General features: G+C 45.7%; 1 protein-coding gene across 4 annotated transcripts in view; it reads right to left on the reverse strand.

Moving 5' to 3' along the window:
* CCDC85A (coiled-coil domain containing 85A) overlaps positions 1-4,169 on the reverse strand; it is a 67,027-nt gene extending 62,858 nt beyond the window's left edge. For all 4 annotated transcript variants that reach the window (XM_018918089.3, XM_018918088.3, XM_009093714.4 and 1 more), the window contains exons 1-2: positions 3,894-4,169; positions 462-1,377 (exon numbers count right to left, since the gene is read on the reverse strand). In XM_018918089.3, coding sequence (XP_018773634.1) covers positions 462-1,377; positions 3,894-4,112 — 1,135 coding nt within the window. In that variant the 5' untranslated portion in view covers positions 4,113-4,169. The remainder of the gene's footprint in view (positions 1-461; positions 1,378-3,893) is intronic.
* Positions 4,170-24,466: the final 20,297 nt, after the last annotated feature.

Genomic DNA, 24,466 nt, shown 5'->3' on the forward strand with positions numbered 1-24,466 from the left:
CAATAAACAGGAAATTTTCAGACCTTTAAAGCTACAGACAAAGCAGATTTGGAAGGTGGAAATGAAATTGGAGACACTCACCTCCACTCTGCTGACTCAGATATAAGCAGGACAAGGAACATAATGCAATTCCTCTCTTATGCAAACACAAATCCACCTAGGGACAAACAGTTTACCTCTACCAACCAAAGAGCAGGGTCAGGGCTGAGACCTTCTCCTTGATATCCTACACCAACACTCAAAATTGAACTCACTCCCTACTTCTTTACTCTACCCTACTCCTGCTGGATGGACAAACGTGTACTCCAGTGAAATCATCTGCTAAAGGAATAATGGTAACACCAGACTCATTGCCTTTCATTTCACATTAAACATCATTCCTGCTGCAGAAACAGCTGGAATAACACCAAAACTACCTTAGCAATTTTCAAAGGGAGCTTTTGCTCCAAGTATTGACCCACCATTCATTCCGTTGTACAAACTCCTGTGGTGAGGGGACAGCTCATCTGTCACTTGTCTCCTGAGGGTCCCTTCTCTGCTGCCTCCGCTGAGGTGTTTGAGGTGCTCTGGGCTCCCTCCATAGTGTTGTTTGAGATGTTCTGGGCTCGTACCCCTCACCTTGTGCAGGTGCTCTGTACTTCCACTGGGCGTGTGCTTCTGAAGGTGATCTGGGCTGCCACCGCTGTGCTTTTGGTGTTCAGGGCTACCACCAGGCCTCTGCTTTTGAAAGTGTTCAGGACTACTACTCAAAACGTGCTTTGGGATAGTTTCTGGGCTGCTGCTGCTGTGCTTTTGTTGTTCAGGTACTCTGACAATGGTTTTGTGATGCTCAGGGCTCGGCCCCTTCAGGTGATGATCGGGACTGCCAGAACTCCTGGGCTTCTGCAGGTGCTCCGGGCTGATACTCCTGTGTTTCTGATGCTCAGGGCTTCCTTCCCCCCGAGGTTTCTGCAGGTGTTCTGGACTGGTGCTCGGGTGGTGTTTGTGATGGTCTGGGCTGTCTGTGCTGCCCGTGCTGGAGGTGCTGCTGCCATCCCCAACATCTCTGATGTAGGCGCTGGTGGCAGTCAGCTGGCACAGGCTGATCTGGCTGTCGATGGAGCTCCGGCTGCCTGCTCCCCCACTCTTCTCCTCATCCAACAACACACACAACTCCTTCAGCTCCAGGTTCTCCTTAACCACTTCTTCTTGCCTCACTTCCAGCTCTTTCAGCTTCTGCAGGTATAAGGCCACCTCCTTGTGCATGACACTGGCGCTGTACCTGCCCAGCCGCTGCCACTCGCGGGACACCCTCTTGCCCTTCTGCCGGTCGTCATCCAGGAAGCAGCAGAGGTCCCTCAGCTCCTGGTTATCTTCCTGCAGCTTCTGGTTGATGTCCTTTAAAAGAAAGATCATCATGGCAGAGGGGTGTCTAAAGGAATTGATGTTAAACTGGTACACAGGCCAGTGGACAGCACTGCTGCAAACTCATGTTTAAGCACTCCAGTGAGGCATAAATAATTCCGTGTGTAGATCTGGCACGTTGTAACAGCCCCATGCTTTGAGCAAACAAAGCTGCTGTCCAGCAAAAAACTTCCCTTAGCTTGGAGCTAATTTCTAATTTCTGATACAGCAGAAAAGTTTCAGGTGCTTAATTAATTTTCATGCTAAATATCAGAGCAATTTAGCTCCCAAATTGGGCAAAGATTGTAAGCGCTCTCATGATGATCTCGCTCCCCTGAGAAATATTCACCTGCGAGTTATTGCTAAATAAAAGTGCAAGGTACATCAGAAATTGTAATTTATCTTAAATAATTAATTATTAACATTTATATTCCATAAAGCACAGTCACATATAAAGATGACCATTTTAGAGAGTTTTTAAAGATAGGGGTTTGCTGGATTTTGTGTCTGATTGGCATAAAAAGCCTTGTCAGTTATCACTTAACCAGGACTGCTTCAAACACTCTGAAATGAAATCATCTGCTTAAACAGATTTTTTTTCACCCTTAACAAAATGAAGTACATGATTCTATGCCCTGCCCTACGTGAGAAACAGTCTGAAGCAAATGCTCTGAAGTAAAAATGTTCAGGGCATTACTACAGCAGAATAAAAGCATTTTCAGTATTTTATCCTTCTAGCTTGGACTTGTGACCATATTTATCTTTCTCCCATCATCTACATATCCATTCCTTATGTATGACATTACAACCAGAGATTAGCCAAAGTTGTTAAAAAAGTCATTTTAATGGAAACACCATTTCAGCTTTTGTAACTTCACTGGATTTAGGTGCATGAATGACTGTTTGTCTGATTTTTTGCCTCAAAGTAACTTTGAATTTTAACAATTTCAACCTGTACTTGACAATGGAAAAAAAATCTCAGGCTTTAAGGTGTCCTTAAAAACCTCTGCTAGTGAGAGATGTTTGAAATGATCCCACAGTGGAATAAAAAAAAAGTTGTGGAAGTCCACAATTCCTCAGTGAGGAAGCAGGAGACACCCATCCAGCCAGTCATTCTTACTCATGGAGCAGTTATTTCCCACAGGACAAAGGAGGGAGATTCCCGACACCAGCACAGGGCTCAAAAAACCTCCTTCTCCCAGATTCTTTCTGGAAGTTCCAGCTGAACAAAAGGAGGAAGTCAATCAAACAAGACTCAAGGAGTTTGGAATTGAGAGAGGAATTTGTGACTCTGTCCTACCCCCCTGAAGTGTGTTTGGTCAGTTATCTGGAAGATGCAGAAATCCAATTACTTTTGCATGAAAGTGGGAGAGAGATACTATTGTTGTAAGTGAACTTACATTTAAAATATGAGCTTCAGTTTTACTCAAAATGAGTGAGTCTTTTTTACCCTCAGATACCAAAGGGACACACACATCCTTTGCAGAACACAGAAACTTGGGAGGCAGGAACTGCCTTCCTCCACAAGCTATTTATTTCATGCCATGCTATTATCAAAGACACTTTCTCAATAATTCTATCGTTTAAAGCCATTCTACAAGTGCACAGCTCTCTTCTAATGCACTTTCCTGTAATAATTCAAAAGCCCACACAGCATCTCTGTCTCTTCTCTCCTTCCCTCCAACCTCACCTCACTGAAGGAATTTCCTGAAAATTCTCAAAGCCATAAGCCAGAAAATGCTCTGCAGTCCTGCCTACTCGAAGGTAACTTTCTAGGTCTATAATCCACAAGCAAGGTATTGCTCTGTAAATAGTAACACTTTCTTCCCAGTCCTCAGAAGTGGGAAGGAAGCATTAGGGACTAAGCTTCTCATCCACCAAGTGAGTGAAATTAAGAGTGGATAAGCCACTACAGGCTTGGTCTGCCTCTGACTGCAGCCTGCAGGAACACAAACTAAAAACGGCTCGATCAGAGATGTGTTAGCAGATGTTTTTTCAGACATTAGGGATTGGTTCTGATCATCCCAAACCCAAGCCCAAGGGTTTGCCATCACCTGCCACATGCTGCACTGCCATCCTGGAAACGACCAGCTCTCTCCAGCAGCCTACCAGCCTGCCTGACAGACTAAGTCTGTCCGAAAATAGTGACAGAAAACAGCATGAGCTACAGAAACCCTTATTTCTGTGCACTTCAGGCAGGATCATTTAACCTCACTCACAACCAAGGAAGTCTAACACAAAGCTGACAAGACTTCAGCGTTCTTATCAACCCAAAAGAATACCGGGGCAGCGCATAAACCAGCCGTGCCCCACAGCCTGCCGAATAGCTGGTCATTCTTTAGCCGGACACTTGATTATTAAGCGGGATCAGACGCTATTCACCCCGGTCCTCATCCACTTTTCATGCGGTTCTCGGGAGCGGCTCCTCCCAGACCATCCACCTGACGAGATTGCTCCCGGCGGGAGACACCGCACAAACTTCAGGGGTCCCACCCTGCCCACCCCGCTACCTTCAAGCCGCGGATCTCGCCGAGGTGGAGCTGGAGGCGGCGGTTCACCTCGCGGATGAGGTTGCTGTGGTCCAGCATCGCGCTCATCTTCTCGGCCTCGGCGCGGCGGAGGCTGCGGATCAGCTCCTCCTTGCTCCACTTCAGCAGCTCCTCGTCCGACACCTTGGACAAGTCCTCGGCCGGCGCTGCCCCGCAACTTTCCGCCGCCACTTTGGACATGGTGGCGGCCCGGCAGCCCGGGGCACTCGCGGAGCCTTCCCGCACTCCCGGGGCCGCCCCGCCGCCGCCGCCGGGGGAAAGGGCGAGCCCGGAGCCCGCGGGGTGCCCCCAGCTCCAGCGCTGGGCCGGGGGGAACGAGGGAGACCTCTTCTGGCCCCAGGCAGCGGATCCTGGAAAAAAGGAGGAAAAGGAGGAGGAAAGGGTGTGGAGGAAGCCGGGCCACGGGCTGGGGAGCAAACTTCCCCTGTCGAGAAGGGAAAAAAAAAAAAAAATAGAAAAAAGACCTAGACAAAAAGATCCCCGAGAGAAGCCCAGCTCCTGCAACAGGTCAGCGCCAGCTGCGTGCGCCCGGTCCTCGCCGCAGCGCCAGGGATGCGCGGTGGCTCTCACGGTACCCGCCGCCCCCGGGCTGCGGGATGCAGGGGAGGATACGAAGTGCCGATGCCGCGCACCATCGCGGTGGGCAGAGCGGGCCGGGCGGTGGCGGAGGAGCGGGACTGAGCGGGAACGAGCAGGAAGGACGGAGCGGATCGGGCGCTGCCGGCGCCAGTGGCGGGCGCGGAGCCGCTCGCGGCTTTTCAGCGGGGCGCGCGCCACGTGCGGGCGGGGGCGGCGCGGGCCCCGCGCGGCTCGCGGGCGCCCCCTGCCGGCCGATGCCCGCCAGCGCGACCGGAACCATCCCGGGGCGGCGGGCGGGACGGACACACCCGAGGGACGGACACACACACCTGTGACAAAGTCCCGGCCCTCCCGGCCGGTGACCGCCGCGCCCCGCCGAATGGAGGCACAAACGCAGCCGCCCGCGCATCCAGCAGCCCGGCTGGCGGGAGGTGACACAGATTACATCACCGCAGGGCAGCGCCGCCTCGGCTCAGCGCAGCTCGCAGGCACGGACGGGCTCGCACCGAGCCTGAGGGCAGCTCCTTACTCCAGCTGAAAGTCGCATGCCGTGAGCTAAACCCCTCATAGGAATTAGGCTTGGGCTGCTTATACACCTTGCCTAAGAATACTCAGCCGCAGTGTGGCAAGAGAATCACATTCCCCAATTCGCTTAGAGATACAAAGACTCTGCATAAATCTGCCTTGCAGATGATTTGAGAATGAAACTTGATAATCCATTCATGCTGCTTACAGAGAAAGATGAGACGGCAGATCTCAGAGGCAGAGGTGGATGAACTGAAACGATTAGGTGAGTAATTGGTTGAATCGCTATTTTTCAATCACAAAGTTCCCCCTGACCAACCCCCCTGCGGGCAAAGGAGGCTGCCTCACTTAATGGGCTCTTCCTACCTCCAGTTCTGCAATTTTAGAATTATGTAGTATTAAAGAAGATTTCTAGTTCTTGAGGGGAAAATTGAAGTAGTTAATGCCAGCACCGGCAGATCACAGGGTTGTAGCTGGCTCTGCACAGGCAGCTGCAGAACCTGTCCCACATCACTGTCCCAGCCGGCTCCCTCAGCACTTTCCTGCCAATGCCAGAGGACCAGACCAAGGATTATTTTCTGCTCTTAGTCCTGTTTAAAAGTTGCTGCTAGAATGTTTAAGTCAAACACTGTCCCTTTGTTCTTACTGCTAGTGCTCTCCTCAAACTGTCAGCTGTACTTGACCACAATAAAAGTTCTCCTGCTCCTATCCATTGTGGGCTACACTTGGACTTTTCCCCACCCAAGTCCTCCATGTTTTCCCTTCTCAACTGTCATGAAGAGATGTTCTTTCAGCTGATTCATTTTCCTTGTACCAGCATGCCAGACACCCTGGCTCCATCCAGGATGGGTCCTGGCATGGGAATCCCACTTGAGCTGCCCCCATAGGTTCATCCTGCAGCTCAGGATCCTCTGCCCCTCTTCCAAGGAATACCTGTGCCACAGGAGGGTGGCTCAGCTGCAGGAGGAACCCCAAAGCCCATCACTGTCAACAAGAGCTCCAGCCAAGCACAGAGCTTTGCCAGCATGAAATCCCATTTCTTGAGCAGCACCAAGTATTGTGTGAAAATTTTTTCTCTGCAGACTCTATCACTCTCTTAAATCCTCTGATTTTTTTTTTCACTGCAAAGAACAAAGCTTGAGATAAAAGCATCTGACCAGCCACAGCAAAAATACAGTGAGAGGCCATGAAAAGGAGCTGTCATCTTTTATGCCCAAATATATTTCATTTTAATGCAACTGAAAAAGAACAGCTTGGCAGAAATAAATAAAAGCTTTTCTTCTTCTAATTCAGCAGTGTATGAGTTGAAAGGTCACATGATGTCGGATTTTTAAAAGTTCAAATTCATTTCCATCCATGAAATAAACAGTTAACTGAAAAATGTCCAAGAACTTTTTAATCCAAAAGCTTCAGGGAAGAGCGTCCACTTGCCTCAACATTACCAATGTTCCTCTGGAGCAGCATTCCACAGCTTTGATCAGGAGGAGCCATGGAAAGCAGGCATCTGAGATGAACAGCTCCAGGGGACATCGTGTTCCCCACAAATACAAAGCACCTCCACATTTGTGTCTTCAGGAGGCACAGTGTTATTTGACAGGCACCATTGAGATAGGGGAATTCATGGAGCATGGGCATTGGAAGTAGTTCCTACTTCAAAGGTCTGGGACAAATGTAGCTCTGATAATGAAAGCAAAAGTGTATCAAGTGAAACTAATCTGGAACGTTTCTCTAAGGAGAGAATCTAATTTCACATTCACTCATGCTGGTGTAACAAGATCAAAACCAGAGTGGGAAGTGCAATATAATTACTCCCATCTCGTAGCAAGTTTAAAACTTTCCTTTTAGACAGCCCACCTCACTGCCCAAATGCCAAGTACTTCCCTACTCCTGGGCTTTCCCTCAGGGGTGAGAACCACAACTGCCCCAAAACAAACACTCTACTTTTCCCATCCAAGCTGCATTTTTGCAATACTCCCCTGAATAATTCTCATACACAGCCTAAAATGGAGAGTGTGGGCAAATGAGTTTGGAGACTGCAGTGCTGGGATTGCTGCAGCCCCTGCCCAGTGGGGATGGCAGTTCCTGTCCATCCCTCCAGCTCCTTCACGCCAGGGGCCAAATGCCAGCAGCACTGTGGATCCACAGCCAATTAAATCTCCATAGCTGACCAGGCTTTGCCAGCTCAGGAACATTTTCACTGCTGTCTCCTGCTCACGCCTGGACATGCAGATACCAAGGAATTGATGCTGTAAAATTTCTCTGGCATATCCTCAAGAACTTGCTTTTCCTTGCTGTCTGCAGACCCTCCAGTGCTTTAAATCCCTGACTGCTGGGCGGAGTCTCTAAGGATTATTATAAGCAATAATAATGATCTGATGATTTTAAACTCTTGGACATTTCCAATGAAGCCCTAAAGCTGTTCAATAGCTCTGTGCCAAAAATATGTCATAGCCGAGTACTTGCCTAGCAGTCATTTTACACAAAGATGGCTAAACTGTTTTTGTTCAGACCTTCCAAAAATAGTTTTGAGAGGAGTTCAGACTTGAAAAATGTCATTCCCAAATTGGAAGGAAGTGGAGAGAGCTTTAAAAATGAAAAGTTCAAGTAATTTTAGTTACAGTTGCTTCTAGATGTTCTCCCCATCATTCATGTGTCTGTAGCTGACACCCAACCCAGCATCCCCAACATCAGCTGCTCTCCAGCACAGCCTGTCCATTCCCTGCTCCCTGGGCAGAGCTCCACACCTTCCCATCCCTAAGCAAGGAGAGAGCTCCCCTTCCTCACCTTCCCATGCTGTCCCTACAGAGTCTCTCTCCACCATGGCGCACCCCAGCCTTGCATCTCCTGCCTGCCAGTCTGGCCATCATTCCCTCATTTGTGTCACTGTCACCAGCTCCCTCTGTCCATCCCTAGGTTAAAGATCTGCCCAGCAGCTTTGCCAGCACATTGGCACAAATGCCTTTGCCTCATTTGGCTGGGTGGATCCCATCTCAACACTTTCTAGCAGTCCTTGACACTCAAAGAGGGTCCCATGGTCACAAAAACCAGATCCCTGCTGTCAGTGCCAGCTGTGCCAGCACTTACTGGCCACAGGATGCATTCACTCCTCCTCCAGCTCTTTCACCATCACAGGATTCACTTCCCAGCTCTGACTGCCACTCCTGTAGGCACTGTACCAGCATAAATTAGATAATGCATTTTACAGTACAATATAGATCAACTGTTCTAATGGAGTCTCCAGCAGTGTTCAGAGTGCTGGTACAGATGAAAGTTAATAGTCTGACACCAGGCCATCCACACAGTATTTCCTACTTCACTGCATGCCCACTGCCACTGCACAAAGGATATTATGGATAATGCCATCTAGCTAAATCTGGCCCCAAACAAAATCCTTCAGTACAGACACCTCTGTATTCAAAGCCTTTACAGACAGAATCCTCATCCTTTGCTCCTGAGCTGACCCCAGTTGAAAGTAAATGGCCAGCTCTGAGCAAACCAGGCAACATGCAATTCTCTCATCCCAGAAATACTTTTCAGAGAAAGAAGTTCATGTATTTCCAACTAGGAGAAAATGTAAGAGAAATCTAGGAAAAAAATGTTTTCAAAATAGTAGTCTGAAGAGAGGGGGGACACTCAACTTGAATTAATCACCGAGCTTTTTAAAATTTCAGAAGTTGCAACTTAAACCCCTTTACTTAATTACTTGTAGTAAATAGTTTCTATTTATTCTGTAAGAAAAATAACTACATAAAAAGTTTTTACTTCTTGAAATTGTTGAGAAGTTTACCTCCATATTTCAAAATTCTCACAAAGCAAAGTTTTCTGTGAACTTCTTTCTGCTGCTACCTACACCTTCCTTATAGTCCAGTGACCAAGCAAGTGTGCGGTAAGCTGGATCAGCTTTGTGAGTCAATGAAAGAATAATGTTCAAATCTACCACTTATGAATAATAACTGGTTTTCCCATGGATGACTGCACTGATCTGGCTCACAGAAGCTGTGTGGGATACAAGGGAGTGGAAGGAACACCCAAGGCCAAAGATGGAGATGCAGCAAGTCCATCCCTGCTGACAGAGGCCTGCATTTGGAGCAGACTAAACACACCCTGACTCAGGCAGCCACCAAAGATGTGCCAGAGGAGTGCAGACCAATGAGAATGTCCTGCTCAAGCTGAGGCACTGCCTGTGGCCCAGCCAGACTTGTAGCTTTCACTTGGAATCTGTAATAGAATGAAAAGTCCTGGAAGGTCTCACGTAGGCACTTTGCCTTTTATTTCAGTTGCAGACTTGTGTGTGCCTCCTCCAGGACAAACCCAGGATCCCAAAGTCAGGGATTACTCACAGGAGGTGAGTAAGGAAAAGACCTTTTCCTGAGCCAGGAAGAAATACTGCCACTCAAACTGACAGGGAAATTGCTTCTGCAGGTGTTGGCCCATGCTCCTGAACCTGCCTGTTCATCTCAGTGAGGTTCATGTAAATGAACATGCTTCATGACTGCCCAAGGTTAAACAAGTGGGCTGATGGCTTATCCTCAGAGACAACATCAAATATGGAAACAGGCACCTTTCCAACTCAGCAGAAATAACTGAGACAATAACTTAAAGGCATCCATAGATGTTAGAGGGAAATCATTAATTATAACATTTTTATGGTGCTGATTTTATCGTGGAGGGCTTGGCAACTTTTCTGCAGAGCTGACAGTTTGCTCTGGCTGGGATCCAAGAGAGACACATAACCAGAGCATCTGTGGGGTTGTTTTAATTGTGCTCCCATTCTTCACTTGGGTAACACTGGGCCTTTCTTCCTGCTCATACTTGATTAGTGAGTTAATAAGGGGCCAGATGCTTCTTTCCACTGTTGTTGATGGAAATAAAGTACATGCCCATATGCTGGGGAGTGAGACAAGGTGCACGGCCTACAGCATCATCCTTTGCTTCCCCAGCCCCAGAAGAATGGCAAATACTGGCACAGTTTCTACAGACATGAAGATGGAGACCTTCTGTCCTCCTCCAAGACATCAATAGAGATTTAAACATTTATACCATACTTAGTAAGCACTGGAATGAGATTAAGGCATTATTGATACTTGTTAATAAAACCTTTTTACAAAAAGTGATTACTCACTGCATTTTTATAAAGCTATGCTTGCTTAAGTAAAACTACTCTACAACAGGACCAATGGTTTGTAACACTGTTTTTCATTTAGAATCATCTTAATTTAGCAAAAAACATTTAAATCAGTCACCTGTCCACTCACTCTGGCTGACTCTTGTTTATGTGATGGCCTTTTATACCTAACTCCTTCCCGGGTAGGGCAGGATTTTTTAATTTACAACAGATCTCCCAAAATTTCAGGTTTTGCCTGCAGTATGGTGGGCTCTGTTGTGAAATCATTGGTTATTTATTCACCACTTACTCTGTCACAGAGACATCAGTGGTGTGTTGCAGAAGCCAATTTCTCCCTGTCTCTTGCTGCTTCACTGACACCTTCCACAGTGCAGCTCAGTGGGAAACAATTCCACGGACTTCCAAATTATCCAAACTTCCCTTCCTAAGGTTTTCACATCTTTACTAGGATTACCTATTCACAGAAGCAAAATTAGATTCTTTTGAAGATTTCCCTGGAGTCACTTTAAATACTAGACTGGTTTAAAAACACAAACAAAACCATTCATCCAGCCAAGCACAGGTCCTTGAGTACAAAATTGGACACCAAGTAATGAAAGCAAAGCCTAAAACTAAGTAACACCCACAGGAGACATTTGCACATCAGTCCATATCAGTCTCGTGTCCTCACTGCAAGCCCAAGTCCAACTCAGCACTTCCCAAAACCAGTGGCAAGGCCAGAGCATCTGGAGTGCTGCTTTCCACAATGTCCCTCCTTGTCTGGGCTCCAGAGCCAGGACACAGCTCAGGAACAGCTCATTTCCTGACCAGTTAACCTGTAATGCTGCCCTGCCAGCCCTAACTAAGGCTTCATCTGAGGGGTGCTTAGCTCTGCACAGCTCCTGCTGCAAGAAAGACTTCCAAGACAAAAGCCCTTTAACTTTTGGATAATAAAAGGCAGCAGGAGTAACACAACCTCTCCAGCAGATGTGGCTATCATAACATTAATTTCCTTTATACCAGTTGCAGCTCTGATAATTCCCATTTCCTTATCCCCGTTCTTTAAAACTGAGCTTTTTTTTTCCTCCATTCCTTTTTAATTAAAAAAAAACCCAAACAAACAAAAGGAAAAGAACAGAACAAAAACCCAACAGCAACAAGAACAAAAGCCTCCAACCTTTGGGCTCCTATAAAGTGAAGCATTCAGAGCTTATCTAACAGAACATGGCACTTCCTATTGAGTGCATTCCCTGTGCTGCTCCAGCAGTTTAAAAACCACTGCAATATTTCCTAGGGTTTACATCCCACATCTGAGCAAGCCCTGGGCCCCCAGCTCACTGGCAATTCCTCACAGGCTCTGCTGGAGCTTGGCAATAGCAGAGGTGAAGGAGCTGGCTCAGAGCCCTTTGGGCTAATGCACAATGTCAGTGAGAGGGCCCAGTGAGCACAGAGCCTGACCAGGACAGCAGGCACCTTTTGCCATTTTGTAATTGCCACCTACAGATTAGATTTTTATGAGAAAACCAAGAAAAGTTGCCCAGAAAAGGGGTGTTAAGGGTATGGCAGTAAAACCATCACAATGCCTAGTGGAGTTCTAAGTTTTAGCTGAGATTAAAGCCCAGCTGGATCTAAAGTCATTGCCTTCACATCAGCTGGAAACTACAGGACTGGAGAAGGAAGCTGCCTGCTGATAGATAAATTGTTCACTTGCTCCAGCCCTGTGCAGACACCAATGGCTCCAAAAATTAATTAATTATCAGCTCTGACAATGGAATAAAGACTGCAGTGTATTACTCATGCTGAGCCTCACTTATTTACTTGCACTACAATAGCACCTGAGACCCCCAGGCAGGGAGTGGGATCCCTTGGAGCTGGGGCTGTAAAGCCCCTAAAGGAGAGGACTGTCCTCAATCTAGTCCATAAAAAAACAGCTCCCCTAAAATTTACAAGATACACCTTTAGACCTCTGGTGCCTGCAAAGGAAAGAGGCAGAATTAGTTAGAGAGTGTCCCAATTAATATGTGGACATTTCCCTCTGCAAAGCTGCACTCACATTAAACTAAGGAAAGAACAAGCCACAGCTTTATTGTCAGTTCAGCAAACAGTAATCAACTGAACATTTACTATCACATCATGCAGTAAGACTTTGAAGTTCTTCTGGTTTCAGGCCACTGAAAGATGCATCTACATAACAACGTGTGCAGTGCCCCTCTCGGAAGGAAGGTACACAGTGATTGGAAAGGCAGATCATGAGTGAACAACAATCGCCACAGATCACCTTCCTCTGCAACCTTCATCTCCAGGAACACACTCCTTAGTTTTTCTGCTGATTTCTCTCAGCAGGAAAAATCCATTAAATATTTAATTAGGCTGTGTTCAATATATTAGGTAAGTGAACCACTCTATCTAGTGCTAACCTAACATTACATGCTGTGTCATTACAACACCGTGCTGCAATGATATGCACATTATTGGAGATTTTGGTCTATTTGCTTCTGAACAGGAACTGCAAAACCAAAAGGAACACCCAAATCAGGATTTCTATTCTAAGCATCCTCCTTTGAGCTATTATTACTCAATCAATTCCAGAGGAGATGCATGAACTGGGCATTGGAGTGAGGGGGTTTTGGCCTTGTTTTGAGTTTTTAGGATTTTCTCTACTGAATTCATCATTGTGTATGGCTTGCACAGGCACAGGCATGACCAGAGTGGATGTTCTAAACTGAATGAAACACAGCAGAAACATTAGCAATTCCATGAAATAAGTTTTAATCTAAGTAAAACACAAACCATTCCTTGAGAATGGCCAGCAAAATCCTGCTGACCTCAGTCACTTCCCAGCAATTTGAGATGACACACACCATAACGCTTGGAATACACAGGGAGGGGAAAGAGAATCTCACTGCTGTACATTTTGTCACAGCTGAGGTATGAAAAATGCCAAGGGCAAGTGGTTCATAAAATAAACTGATAGGCTGCAGTTGAAACAATTGTTTCCAACAAGGAAATATTAGATGACAAAAACCCCAACCCCCAATCTTCAGAGGATGAGCATTTTCTCTGTTTGTACCATTAGATAAACAATGTGCACGAAGACCTTTGCACAGCAAGCTCCTGCAGCTTCAGCAGCATGTGAAACCAAGGAGGATCTAACCCAGAACTGAGATTCCCCAGGCTGGCTCAGCCAGTGCTCTTCAAGGCTGCAGAACAGATTGTAACTTTCTAATCTCTGTGGACAGGGACAGTTGGGCTCAGACCTGAAGCACTGGGGATTTGATGCCACCATCTAAGACCCCAGAAAGTTATGATTAAGAAAGTTATGATTATGAAAAGTAACAAACTTCACTGATTTTTAACAAGAGGCAGAGACCAGTTAGATATTTTAGAATTTGTCCCAAAACTCATAGGCTCCAAAACATGGCTCTCCATTTATTTGCAAGGAGTCCTGGATCATAACCTGCTCAATTACTCCTTACCAGCCTAGGTCCTCATCTCTTTTTAAAAGCAGAATGACATTTAGACAAAGAAAATGATAGAAACAAAATTAGAAGAGGGAAGTAGCTAACAAAAAAAAAAAATTAGGGAAAAAACCCCACATTGCCTGCTTTTTTCTCTTGTCAACTAAAATCCTCGCACAGTTGCAGTAATCCAAGTGGTACTTCCTTATGCTGCCAAAAATGCAAAGATGTTAAAGAGAATTTTGCAAGTCAGCCATGTGTCAGAAAATCCCAGCTGATTGAACTTTGATAAATGCCTTTTAAAAAAGAGCAAATGTGTTTGCATTCTTTTTTCCACTACGATGCCTTTTTTATTTTGGTGGGAGATTTTTTAACAGTGGTTCTTATAACCATTAAAATCAAAACATTTGGAAAAAAAGCAGAACACAGAGCCCTGTTGCAAACAGACACGGGAAGATGTGCAGCTGAGAAATTACTTTTGGAAATAAAGCAGGTTCTGGAACCAGTCCATCTTCAGCTTTACACAAACCCAGAAAGTTCCTGATCTATCACAGGGGCAGGGGGAAGAAGTTTGGACCAAATTGAAAGGAAAACTTCCCAGAGGTTTTCTTTCAAGAGGATCAAATGTTGATGCTTCCCTCAAAAGCAGCTATTTATAAATAAATAAATAAATAAATAAGGCTGAATAGAAACTGTTATTTTCCATACAACCTTCCAAAGCTCAGACAAAAACGAAGGACAAAGTCAGAGGGTTTCATCATGATTGAAAAAGAAAAGAGAACAAACTCCAACCAGATCCTGTTAAAGATACTATTGCTTTAAAGACAACTCCCCTTCTTCAAAGGGTGACAGAAATGTGCTGGTCCCACAGGGAAATTAAAAATCTTCTCATCTCTGTGCTATAATCTTCTTGTTTCTCCTCTTCCAGGGACATAAATCACTGCTCAGCCCCGTGACACATCCCTCTGTAGCAATACCATCACCAGGCTGGGCTGAACTTGTGCCAGCCTGGCCCTAAACAAGGAGCATTTTGGGGGAGAGGGAAGCCATCAGATGCAATGCTCGTGTAGGACAAACCCGAGAAGATTTCTGTATCAATCTGCATAAAGAAGGCAGCAGCCTGATTTGGATGGATGGGCACTGCAGCTGCTCACTTCGCCAGGATTCCGAGGTCAGCCTCTGGTATGAAATCATCTTTGCCAAGTTTACATCTCAATAATCCACTTAAAATGTACAAGAACTAATTAAACTTAGTGGATAATGATAGTAACAATAGTCCATAGTAATTTCTAGAACTTTCTATCTTCAATGCACTTTACAGGCATTAACTAATTAATGGATAACATGAATTTAAAAAATCAATGCATGAGCACAGCATATGATTAGAATTAACATTTCAATTACTCTCCTTATCTGACCACTACATTTACAAAACATTCCTCACTTCTTTGCATGTGTGTGTAATAATTAGAAAGGATCCTGTATAATTTATTACAAAGCAATTTTAGAGTTTCAGAGCTGTCCTGTACACTCAGTGAGAACTCACATCTGCTCTCCTATTGTCCCAGAAATTCTGCCTTTTTAGCTATTTCCACAGATCCCTGTTACTGTAATCCCTTTTTCCTTAAGCTTTGCCCATGCACAGGGGGTACTGTGAAGTTCCTGCAGCTACTGGATTGCTCACACCCAGACAGAAAAGTTGCATTTGGGAAGTTCCAGGCAGCAAATCCCACTGCTTCTTCCCAGATAGCAAATACCCCCAGCAAATACCTGGTGAGTGCAGCCCTCACTGATGCACCTCAAAAATCACCTCAAGTGCTAAAAGCAGAGCAGTGCAGAGCTCTCCATGGGCCAGCTGCTCTGGATCTGCTTCACAGGACATTTCTTTTAGCCAGAGCCTTCAGACAGCACCACAGCAGATTAAATTAAATGCAAGTGTATCTGTGCAGGGGCCAAACGTGGAAGTCTCCCACTAGGAGGAATTGAGGCTTTCAGAAACACAAAACAAAGACACGTTTTGGCAACTTGTCTTCCCCTGCTGCCAATTTAAACCTTACAGTTTAGAATTACTTCCTTTCAACATCTGTTGTTTTTGTGGCAAAGGATTGACCTTTGTGAGAAGGAAAAAGTTCCTTCTGGATTTCTTTGCAGACCACTGGCCTGCAGGGATGTCAGTGTCTGGATAACTCACAGTTGTTCGATTTTTTCCAACAGTTTTTGAGGGTTTTCAGGTACTAAACCCAACCCAAACTAACAATCCCCAAAGCCACGAGGACCCACACACATTAGCTACCACACACAGCCTGCAATAAACAGAAACCTCCCACAGCTGACAGGGTGAATGCATTTGCCTTTTCTCCAAAACACCAATTTGCAGCACTTTCCCTGCTGTTGCCTTCCTCCCACTGCCCTCTCCATCTGCAGAGACTTGCAGTTTGTCCTCCTGCTGTTCCACGCACCTTTTTAATGAAAATTAATTCATGTTGCAGCATTTTCCCTGCTAGTTGTGTAGGCTGAGCCTGCCTTTGCTCTGCTGTTCTCTGCCTTCCTTTATGGACCAGTGCAAACTGCCCAGCCAGAGTTTCCTGCAGGAATCTCTTTTTCCCACACATCCCCATGTAACTGTTGAGTGTCACATGTGTGGGGGGCCAAAAGCATTTCTCCAGCCTGACACAGTCACCTCTTTCAAATGACTTCTCTGCTCCTGTCCAACTCTTCAGGTGGCTGTAGCATCTCCGAGCAGCTGGTTCCTGTTCCAATTCCCCTTCTCTTGGTGCTGCTTACATGGTCCCAGTCAATGCAATCAATAGCACACTGCTCATGTTTGCCTGATTACATAAAGAAATACAGATCCAGTGCTTCCAGAGCACAGGTTGAGGTGACAAAGGGGAGCACAGCAGTGAAAGCCAACAGCAATCACTCAAACCCTGCTGAATAAAGTTCTTACGAATAATTCAATTATCAGCTTCCCTTTCCCATTTAAATTCATTAAATGCCCATAAACTTCTAACAGGAAAGGCCAGCACTGATTTTAATCTTGCTCATTACCTCTCCTGCTTCTGACTAATAGGGCTGCAAATATTCATTCTCGTGTTAATTATTTTTTTATAATGTTATTATACTTTAAAACGGAGTCTTTCTTTGATTTACAAAGAAGCTGGCTGGTGAGGTCTATACACTGAATTTTCCAGCTCATTGGATTTTACTTTCAGCCATGAAAAAAACTGTGCAACTATGAAGACAAGTTTCAATCTGATCACTCCATAAAAGAGTTTCTGGACACTGTGGATGAAAGAACTGTGCTAATAAAGTTTTCTGAACCCTGAATGGAAATTCTCATTGGAATTCTCATGAATTCCAGGACAGTCCTAAACCCTTAATAGTAACTCTGGGGAATATTTCACAATTTTACAATAGCAATAGTGAGGCAAACAGGTTGAAACTGGAAAAAGCCTCCAGTGCCATTACAGCCACATGAGCCAGAGGTGTGAAGCTGAAACATTCGGTAGCCACAATGTAGGAATCAGATTCAATGACAGAATTTTCCAAGCAAACAGAAGATGGAAGGGTTCCAGGTACTCTGATACGGAGCCCACCCCAGGAATCCCCCTGCATCCATCCCTGTGTGCCACTAACACCCTGTGACCTCCCAGGAGGATAATGAGGGAAAACCACCCAATTTCTACAGCCCAGGAAAATGGTTTGGGAAGAACAGCAATGAGTCCCATCTCGGGAGGCTTGGGAGAGCTGGAGAGGGATATTGCTCTGAGCCTAGGAGATTATTTTAGACAAGATTCAGGCACTGGCCCAGAGCACAAGGAAATTTCCACTGCTGTTGGTACTGTACATCATTGGGATAAATAAAGGCTTTCCTAAGCTATCCCCTCCCCATTGCCTTTCAGAAGTACTGCAGTCACAAAATCCAGCAAAAACTTGAAGACTGCAGGAAATGCAAAGTATTTCTCTTCTATAAAAATATTCTAAAGCAAAGAGGTGTCATATGGAGCAATATTTCATAAGAAATTACAGCCTCCTAACTCTGCTTTTTGCTTTTCCATTTAGCACTCCTACCCACCTGCTCTCCCACCCACACACCCCCAGCATTATTAATGCTTATGAAAGGGCATAAAGTTTTCATAATAAAGAAGGTTTTTGTCCATTATCTAGAGAATAATGTGGTTCATTCAATATGCTCCCTTGGGGAAAATAACATTTGGGTCTGCTCTAACTAGATACTCTTTCTTGGGACAATACAACCTGATTTTCTTTTGGATTTATAAGAGTTTGGTGCTGAACTGTTTGGTACTCTTATAAACCCAAATCTGCCTGGAGACACTGCTTTTCATTGAGGGGGTGTCAGGTGTGCTGCTTGTTATACATCATCATCCCATACTATGTCTTGTTATGAGTAGAACAAGATGTATCTTTGATCCTAAAAGCTGATTCTGTGGTTTTTTATCTCATTACTGAAAATGAGATTGCTAATGCTCAGTTTTTGTACAGAAAATCTACTTCAAGGATATGCTTTGTTGCCATTTATTGTTTGCTTCTGGAAAGTTCTTGATTAGCCAGAAATTGGGTGATGTCATTAAATCATACACTTGCAAAACAACCTAAACAAGCATTTGCTTGTGCTAAGGTTGAGGCCAGGCTACAAATTTGAAAGTCAGTGGTGGAGCCAGGGATTTCAGCTGACAGTGCTTTAATATCTACAAGCTTAATGTTATGGTAAAAAACAGCAGGAGCAGTCCAGGCAGGAATGTTTTGGCAGAAGGAAGAAGCAGCTCTCAAGGCAGCCCAGTGCCCTCTAAATGCAAACCAAAGTTTGGATGTGCCCGTGGCAGTGAGGTGACACTGGCACAGAACAGGGGAGCACTGGTACAGGTGTCACGCTGTGAAACTCCTGGTCACCTTCAGCATCACCTAAAGCCTCCAAGCAGTTGACAAGGGTAGCCAGCCCTCTGTTATTCCAGTTTATAGTGACACAGACTAGAAGAAGCCAGGCAGGAGTAACTCCTTGTGTCAAGGCTTGTCAGAGCTCTCAGCAAGTATCGAGCAGGGAGGGGACAGTCCCCTAAATATCGCTCCCCCACCTGAAATAACCAATTCCATAGCAGCCTCATCTGTCCATGAGAAGTACTGCATGGGAAATTGGGAAACAGCAGAGGAGTGACTTCAGTCAGCTCAGTGAACTGCATGGGTTTGTTATTTTGTGAACATCACTTGGGGATAAACAGACAAACAAACCAACCTACTCATTGAAATTTTCAAAAATAATTAATATGAGCACTAAAATGGCAGAAATTAGACATAAAGCATCAAATAAAACATAATAGTACTGAGGAGCCAAGAGCTACATTCCTCTCTGGCTTTTATATAGGTAAGTCAAATACAGCTTAAATAAACTTGCTCTGTACCTGTCTGTGATAGAAAATGCTGACCCAGACTTTTCTTCCTCAGCTTTTGCCACCTGTCCAGATGTGCCCACATGGAGCCAGTCACTCCAGTGCTCCATGGGGACCTGAGAGGATGGCCCAGCTCTCCAGGACCCTCTGGATGCATCCCCAGCCCACAGACCCCATAACTGAGGGTTACCTGCTTCAGCCCCGCTGTGCCCACAGGGTGCACAGGGCAGATCCAGGCCTTTCTGGCCGTGTGTTCCCATCAGAGAGAGCTGGAAAAATGCGTGACTTCAGCACCACAAACCAGAGACCAAGGCTGTGAGCACTGGGAGGGCAGCCCTGGGTGGGAGCAACTGCTCATGGAGAACAGGGTGCCCTGAAAGAAATACCTGCTGGCATTAACTCAGTCGGAGACAGTGAGAGACGCCCGGGCATCTCCACTGAGGGGGAATCTCCCCAGAGGGCAGAGGATGTTTCCTCTGGGGCTCAGAGCTTGGCTCTCCCTTGGAGAAACTTAAAAATAAGAAAGGATGATTGTGAGTGACATGTAACACGGTATGTGGACATCACCCACAGTTCAAAATACCTGCAGCCTGCCCGGGCGGCTCCCTCCTCAGCCCAATCCCCTCACGGCTCACCCCTGTGTCCCTCAGAGAGCGGCGGGGAAAAGGGCGGGAAGGGCGGCAGGAAAAGGCGGGAAGGGCACTGCGGCCGGCAGGTGGCGCCCGCACACAGGTGGTGCCTGAGCGCGCCGGCCCCGGTGGACATCGGCACCTATAAAATACACACAGATTATACACTTACATAAATAAGTACATCCGCACTCCCACGACCGCCTGAGACTCCCTCCGGCTTGATCTCCACAGATAAAAGAGGCTTCACTTTACGCCGCGCTCCTTAAGGGCCTTTGGAGCATCCCACGCCTCCGGGCCTGCAGCCTCCGGCCTCCTCTCCCGGCACTGGCAAAGAGGCAATGGCACCGCAGAAAGAGATTGCAGAGAAATTTCCTTTTGCCTCTCCTGAGAAAGGCCCACGCCTTTTGTGACTCTCACAAAGAGCCACTTCCACGGGTGATTCCCAACAATCTCCCGCCATTTTACAGGGTTTCCCCTCACAGACCCCGTTCTCGTGTATGGACACAGCACACGACATTTTGTACCACTGGCCACTTTGAGGTTACCCACTGAAGGGATTCCTTAATGCCCAAATCCAGGCTTACAGTATTGTTTCAGAGGATGGCAGTTCAGGCATGGCTTATAGGCAGATGTAAATCAGAGCAGAACAGGATTCCTGTCCGAGCGTGTGCTTTAGCATCATTCCCTCAGCACCAGCACCACGAGCCAATGCTGTGACACTGTGTCAGACAGAAATCCCTGTGAACGTGAGCTCAGCAAGAGGAGGGGAATGGTCTCAGTGACAGTGAGCCATGGCTGAGGCAGGGAAAGGACAGAAATCCTGATCCTCGACTGCTGCTCTAACCATTGGGACCATCCTTGTGGAAACTGCCATCTGATCTTCCTGCCACACTCTCTTCTCTGGCACACAAGTCAGGAAAGTCTATGCAAGTCAAATCAAATCAAATGAAAATAAAAACCAAAACCTGAGCAATTTGCTTTTACTGTGGTGTAGTGCACGTAAAGGTGACTGTGCAGTAACTCATGGTTACAGCTCTCAAACTGTGAGGAAATAAAACCAAGGCACATTTCCCAAAAGGACCACAGTCCATCCAGCTGCAGCTCATAGGCTTGAGAGCAGCTGATAAAATAAGCACTAAGAAAGCCAGAATGTGAGTGATGTAGCCACCTCCAAAAGCATTTGTTCCTAGAAATGTGTCTGGGAAATGTCTTTCTCCCCCAGTGCATCACCTTCCTCTCAGAAAGGTAGGAGGAAACCATGTTCCACCTTGGAGTACTGTACTTTACTAAAACCAGTAGCTGGATTTCCATGGGATAGGACAATTCCCTCTCTTGAGTGATGCCATCTCACACTCTCTGCTCAGTGATCCGTGCCACATTTTGCTGGCAAAGGCACCTGAAGGCTTGTTCCTGCTTGTGGGGCTGGATAAGTTCATTAGGCTTACAAGGGAGAACAAGCTCAAGTAAAGTGCACACATCACTGTGCCCCTCCTTAATTAAAATGCATGGTCACCAAACAGCTGACACCCAAAACACTGCCCACACGAAGCAGGCACACATGTCCCTCAGTTAACAATGCTTCATTTTCTGTCAAAACTTCTCAGGCAAGGGATTTCATTGGTGGATTTGAGGTTTCTTTTTTGGGAGGGGCATAAGATGCTGCACCATGTGGAACTGGGTCACATAAGTTTCTGGATGTGTTTCAGAAAGCACTTGAAGTACCAAGGTTTTCAAGATAATAATTGGAAAATATGTATATCTTTTAGTGACTTGATGACATTTCTGCAATCAAGATTTTGCAAAATACTCTCCAAGCACTGACCATCTTTTCTGCTGTTTCCCATTTTGTAGCTGATGGCAACATTCATACAAATCTAAAAGATTTACATCTCAGAAAGAAATATAAGCATCTAATTATACAGGTTTATTTGCAGAATGGGGAAAAAATGTCAGTCCTGTGCTGCACTTTTTAATTTTGCCAGACCTCAAGAGAGGAACATTTGCCATGGGGGTTTCAACACTGCTCTGCCCACTAAGTGTTCCAGAATATATGATCCAGGCTTTCTTCTATCAGCTAACTAATTGATTCTCAGAATCAGCTTTCCAAAGGTGAGGAAAAATTATTTATGCAATCATTTTTTGTCACAGCCAGCACAGCTTTAAAGGAAATAAATGTTTTTCTTGGAATATGATAAGAAAAAAGCATTTCAGCAAGCAGGATTGAGCTGGCTCATGTAGTTTCTGAGAAGAAAAATATATGGGGGTTTTTAAACTTTGTTCTATTACTTGTGATATAGAGGGTTTAGATTTAAGGTTATCTTTTTTATGTCCACTTTTATCACCAACCTTCCCAATGATCTTGTTCATTCTGGCTGCAGAAACTGGGGCACATAATATTATGCCATTTGCAACCCATTACAAAATGTTGTTCCAATGACTTGCAATTGAGTGCAATATAAAGCTGTTTATAAGGCAGTTCCTTGAGTACAGAGTTTAACATAACTAAAAGATATTGAAAAGAAAGGCTCTCAGAGCCATCGTATTTTTATTTGCTCATGAAACTATTTTGGAACTTTAATACTCAAGCGTAAATTTAAGCCAAATTAAAGCGCTGAAATGTTTACTGAGAGTCATATTTTAGGAACAAGTAACTTCAAAAGTATTAAGAAAACAAAAACTGGGATCTGAAGGCATACCTCTGCACAGGACAGCAAAACTCAAACAGGATGGTTTAGCTGGAAAACAGTGAGTTCACTCAAAGTGAGAAGTAATGAATAACCCTCTTATGAAGGTGCTTCACATGCACAAATCCCATCAAACACAAGAGGCTGAGAGACACGTCCAAGTCCCCTTTGAACATCAGGAAAAACTCTAAATCAAATGTACATTTCCTTAAAAGGGGCAGGTCTTTGGGAGGTAAAAATAGTTGAGCTTTGCTAATTTAAGTCCAGGACTTGAAAGTGTTTTGCAAATGGTCTGGGCTCAGCACTGCTCCTGGGAAGTGAAGGTGTTATTGTGTCCTTTTTATAGGCACTGTGGGAAGCAGATTTTTGCTCTCATATTTTGAAACATCAGCCATGAGGTAGAAACAATTTTGAAGCACATCTCTCCTTAATGGAGTCTTAGATCAGCTGCTGCTGGAACCCTGAAGCATTAGTCTGATTCAGCACAGGAAATTCTGTGCTCCCCAAACTGAGGGGAGAGAAGCTAAAGGCCATCACAAAGTCTGGGGAGCAAATTTGCTCTATCTCACTGTGAGTGCTGTGTGGTTACTGACACCCCTGATCCAAAGGGAACATCCTCTGGTTCATGGACCCCTGTATGAGCAACCAGGACTGATGTGGAGGGGCCAGCACAGCACCTGATCCCAGATTATTCCAGGCAGAGGCTGCCCAGGGCCAGGAGAACCATTGCCCTACATGAGCAGCCCAGTGGGGCAGGATCAGAGGCTGAGCTGCCTGGAAGGGGACAGCGATTCCCCCAAGGAGCTCTGTGGTGGCATTTGGCAGTTTCATCGCTTTCCACATCTTCTGCTGGTTTGCATTACTGCAAAAAGGCAGCGTAAAGTGGAAAAAGCACATGTTTTCAGAGTTCTGACAGTTTATACAGTGTGCCATGCAAGACAGCCCAACTATTTTCCTTTTCTGAAAAAAAGATTCCCCTGAGCAAGCCTTAATTCCCAGTTCCAAACTGACTGGCAATTAGGAGTAGATGAGCACTCCACGCTCCATCACAATACAGTTACAACTATTTAAAACCCAATTAATTTCTTTCTAACTTTCCCATCAAGCTGTAAAGTTCCAGTTGGCAAGGATTTTTACTTTGATTTTGAATTCCTGCTTGGAAGATTAACTGAAAATGGATTTGGCTTGAACAGCTGCACCGAACATATTTTGTTTTATTTTGTTGCCATCTCAAATAACAATACTTAGCACTCTTCATCTTCAAAGCATTATACAAACATTGAGTCACATCCCCTCCCAACAATCTTGTGACATCACCTTCTGTGAATAAAATCATTCTCTTTTGCAAAGAGGTGGAGAAGCAGCAAGAGCTTCACAATTTGTGAGGAGTCACAGGAAAAGCCCTTGGCTGAGGCAGATGGAGGAGCCAGGGGCTCACGGGCCCCTCCTGGTCCTCACTTTATTCACCTCCACTTCTGCAGAGGTGGGGGTTGCTTTGGGGTGGAGTTTTCTTCCCTTTTTAATTTTTTCAGCTCTGTTCAGCCCAGCATCCAGCCATGGTAGCCAGCTGTGCACGCAGCAGCTTGCTGGGGCTCGTGCCTCTACCTGCCCTGCCACCCGAGGCTGAGCATGCACGGCTGGGTCCAGGGAAGGGAGTTGCCTTTTCCCTCACTGAATAAATGGTATTTTGGGCATGGTCCTATGCAAGTGTGTGTCTGCCCTCGAGTCACTGAGGCCCGTGGATCTGGCTACATCCAGCAGGGAAGGAAGATGATCTTTCTCTTCAGCTGCACACAAGTCTGACCAAGTGGTGATCTCCAAAGAGTTCACTGCCTGTGGGGGGAAGCAGTGCCAGGGCCAGCACTTAATCCCTGGGTGCTGTTTACTCAAGGCTCACACACTGCACATGTGGCTTATGGGCCTAAATCAGGAACCTCAGGTGGCTCTGAACTTGCTGGAGAAAGGTGCCTCCTTTCAGGGGATAACTCAGAGACCATCATTTAGGTTCTGCTGATGACAGAGAGTGTCTGTGTTCCTGAATTAGCCATCTAAATCAGTACTCTGTGCAAAGCAAAGTCGTGTGAACACATCCCTATAAATACATATTCTCTGCAGTGCCAGCTCTCATGAAGTGAGTAAACGTCAGA

Source organism: Serinus canaria, chromosome 3, assembly GCF_022539315.1.
Source record: "Serinus canaria isolate serCan28SL12 chromosome 3, serCan2020, whole genome shotgun sequence".
Taxonomy (NCBI): Eukaryota; Metazoa; Chordata; class Aves; order Passeriformes; family Fringillidae; genus Serinus; species Serinus canaria.